Genomic DNA, 4,189 nt, shown 5'->3' on the forward strand with positions numbered 1-4,189 from the left:
AGAGAAGTATTGAGTATTGACTGTTATAGTCTAGAACCAAGTTTTAATACACGAACCTTTGAAGGCGAGAAAGAAGAGAAGAAATGCGGAACAAATAAGTAGCCGGCGACCGATGAGCGAAGTATTGAGTATTGACTAATGCAGTGCGCTGTGAGAGAAAAAAAAATAGGGTTATGCGACATATATCTATAAGGTTATAAATCAAATCAATTTTTTTTTGTCAATCCGCGGGCCAACTCAAGCCCGACCGGCCTAGGCTCGCGACCCGAACGGACTGGCCCGTGTAGGCCCACTTTCAAATGGGTTCCTGATATTTCAACCCAACGGGCCTAACCTAAATTGACGGCTCTAAGCCTCTAACTACAACATTTTATATTTAAAATTATAATAAATTTAATTAAATATCTCACTATTTTTAATAAATGGGTTGTCATGCTTACCCTAAGGCCGATCGTGGGGATGTCATGCAATTCTCCTTTAATTAAAAAAATTATATATATTTAAATTAAATTAATATTTTTTTTACCAATTAATTAAACATACCTTCAAAATTTAAAATTATTTATTTATTTTATTTTTGCTAAAAACAAAAAAGAGACATTGGTGGAGATCTGAAATGAAGGGTCCGATGACCGAAAAAAGTCACCGGTAAGACATCCAGACCGGTCCCTTCTCAATTATTCAATCTTCTCCTCTTGTCTTCCTCCGATTCAAGAAGTTCCTCCAAGACTGTATCATCCAAATACTCAAGCTCAAGAACCTGACTAGTTGAAGGAGAAGACGATGAAGAATTAGAATTGGCTATGAAGGAGTTATAAACTAGCTGCTGGTGGTGGAGATGAGGATGATGATGATGATGATCGCGTGAGTAATTATGGTGGTTGGGGAAATTGAGAATAGCGAGATGACCCCTCATGTTAAAAGCCGCCTTATCGTAGGCTTTGGCAGCCTCTTCGGCGGTTTGAAAGGTCCCCAACCATAAACGGCTGCCTGGCCGAGACAGATCGCGTATCTCCGCCGCGTATTTCCCCCATGGCCGCCTCCGGACGCCTCTGTACTTAATTATCTCTTTCTCTTTCTCTTTATTACCTTCCATTAGTAGTAGTACTGTTTCTTTCAAGTTTGAATTTTGGTGGCAAATGGAAGCTGCGAATCGGTATATTTATATAAAGGAAATATTTGATGATGTCACTTCTGAGGTTTGCAATTGCTTTGATGAAATATAAACTATTAATTTATAAAATTTGGACCACAATTTCTTCTTCATTTCTCTTCAAAACCTTCCATACCTTTTATGATAGGTTTTTTTACTCAAAACACAATAATCATTTTTCCATCAATTAATTACTTAATTTATAAAATAAAATATATCTTTTTTTATAAAATTTAAAATTTAAAATTTAAATAAAAATTAATTATAATAATTCAATTAATTAAAAATCTGAATATTATGTTTTTCTATTCATTAAAAACATTCCAATATAGATACTAGTAAAAAACCTCAATAACAAGTGGTTTTTCGCTTCGTAATACATTGATTTACCATCAATATAAAGAAATACCGATTGGATTTAATATGATTGTCACCCGTCGCTAAAAGCTCTTTTGGTAATACAAATTCAAGGAATACCGATTGGATTTGACCTAATTAGTATAGAGAAACACTGATTGGTATTATAACTAATCGGTATAGGGAAACACCGATTGATATTATAACCAATCGGTGTAGACTTTTTAAAAAAATATATATACATATACACCTAAAATCTCGCTATTTAGAGTAGTGTTTGTTTGGGATCATTGAGAGCTCAAAAAAACTTGTTGAAAAATCTATAAGCTATTCAAAATCCAATTGGATCATTGACCGAAGTTGGGAGACATTTTAAGGTGACTTCTAGTGTATCTCAGCTAGATCAAGATCCAAATATTTATATACAAAATTAAGTGTTTTCAAATCAAGTCATGAAAGCAAAATTCAAAGCTATCATATGAAGAAATGGCCAAAATAAGGAAGAATAATAATATTAAACATTTGACATATACAAAAGTTCTACTAATAGCTTCAGTCTATTCATTTTTCATTAATGAACTTCCTTCAAACACAAAGAGGGGAAAGTGTAAACTTAAGGAGCCATTGAACATCCGAATTGCTTCTTTTGCTTCTTCAACGCTTGCCATTATCACAAAAGAAAATCATCTGTTCTTATTGATAACGCGGTCATAAACGACCTAAAAAAGAGTGGAACCCTAATAAGGATGATGACCAAATCCATTTGACATACAAAAACCCTTTAATTTATGTCACGAAGAAAACTTACCTGAAAGGAAACTACACAACATGCTTCAGCCAAAAAAAAGAGACAAATTAGAATTTATCATGGTATAGGGGAAATTACCAACGTAAATCCTCAAAGAATCATTAGATGGCCTCTCATTTTGCTCGTCGCCGTCAATTTCTTCTTCATCTGATTCAGATTCATCGAATACATCATCTCAATTATTGAGTTAGTTAGTTGTTGAGATGTTTAGATTGATGGAGTTGATATGTCAATCTACATATTTGAGTTATCATCTCAATTATTGTTGGTGGATTATTTGATTTGAGAAAATTGTCGAACCTCTAATGATCGTAGTTGTCCGATGCTTATCATTCGTAATACTATTATTATGACGTTTTATGAGATACGTTCTGAAAAATCTGTGTAATCAGTTAGAGAGTTAATCGTTCTTTCTCGAGTACTTAATACTCAATCACTTATTAGGTAACGTGAATATATTTTTCTTTATTATTATTATTATTATTGTTATTGTCTCGTCATCTTAATGTCATACTTTTTTTTGGTTGTACTTCAATAATTTTTAATATATATATATATATCATTTAAAAAAAAAAAAAAAAGTTATCTGAAGAAAGAGTCTTCATTCAAAACAAAAATTAATATATCATATTAAATTTTTTACAATTCTTTTTATATTGATTCTTGTGTAGGCAGGGATAAGGTAGGATATATCATATTGTTTATCCTTGGGAGAGTAACTAATTAAGAGAGTGTCGGGCCTACTTTTCGTTGTCCCAACCTAGAACAATGTAACAACTAAATAAAATTGATAAAAATATAAATTTTGGTGAGAATAAAATACATGATTAAATAGTAATTTTATTAAATGAGTTGGCCTAACTCGAAATCGGGACTCGACTAAGAGTGTCTTGCCATTCTTGTTAAATCTCTAAGAGCAAAGCCTATTAAACTAGGAAATTGACCTTTAATGTTGAATTTGTGATATCCTACACTAAAACAATAATCACATGATGTTTGAAATAGAAGACGTGGGAAAAATGGATGTACTAAGTTGAATGAAGGAATAATATTATTATTAATATGTTATAAGTTGTCAACAAACATATGAACTATGCTTGCCTAATTGCTTACCTCATTATGCATCACCGCCCATCATTCACTAGCTTTAAATTGGGCCATAGGCATTATTAAGCAGTCAAGCAAGGTGAACTTAGAGAAATTAAACAAAAAAAATTAAAAAAAATGAGAAAACGTAATTATTAGTTTAAGGTGAGTAATATTTATTTATTTATTTAATTCTAATCATAAACCGGTTTTATTAAAAAAAAACACGTGTTTGGTATTTGTCCGACAAAACGTGGGCAACTCTCATTGTATCATGATTAATACAATTGATTTAACCTCTTATATCTAGAATTATAAGATAGCATGCATAAAGAAAGGTCCGGCTAAAATTTGGAAGCCTCCTTTCAAACCAAATATTTTGAATAAAAAAAAATAAAAAATTATACTAATTAAAATTTTAATAAAAATAAAATATATTAAAAATATTAGTATAATTGTTAAGAAAATATTTAATAAATTTATTATTATGAATTAATCACTAAATTTGTTTATGAAATTATTGACGAAAATAATTTTAGCGACGAATTTTGCGACTTAAAAGAAAAGGCGCTTGACAATATCAAAAGTTTGACCAATTTGTATGTTTATGTAAATAATTGAAATTCAATTTCTTCCATTAGTAATAAGGTGACGTTTTTTTCGTCGGAATTCGGGACGTTGGACGGCGACGGATATCTTTTGATGATATTTTGCGACTTATCGTCTGGTAAAATATTTTGCGACCTATCGTTTGCGATGATACATTGTGACGATAATTTGTGACT

At 31.2% G+C, this 4,189-nt stretch overlaps 1 protein-coding gene across 1 annotated transcript; it reads right to left on the minus strand.

Moving 5' to 3' along the window:
* Positions 1-673: 673 nt before the first annotated feature.
* Positions 674-1,096, minus strand: LOC124918814 (ethylene-responsive transcription factor ERF098-like). Its single transcript, XM_047458872.1, has one exon. It carries the CDS (start codon positions 1,094-1,096, stop codon positions 674-676), a length of 423 nt encoding a protein of 140 aa, XP_047314828.1.
* Positions 1,097-4,189: the final 3,093 nt, after the last annotated feature.

The sequence above is a fragment of the Impatiens glandulifera genome, chromosome 1 (assembly GCF_907164915.1).
Source record: "Impatiens glandulifera chromosome 1, dImpGla2.1, whole genome shotgun sequence".
NCBI lineage: Eukaryota > Viridiplantae > Streptophyta > Magnoliopsida > Ericales > Balsaminaceae > Impatiens > Impatiens glandulifera.

What these genes read in the sequence shown, in the direction of transcription:
- LOC124918814 (XM_047458872.1), bottom strand. Translation starts at nt 1,096, where the DNA reads ATGGAAGGTAATAAAGAGAAAGAGAAAGAGATAATTAAGTACAGAGGC.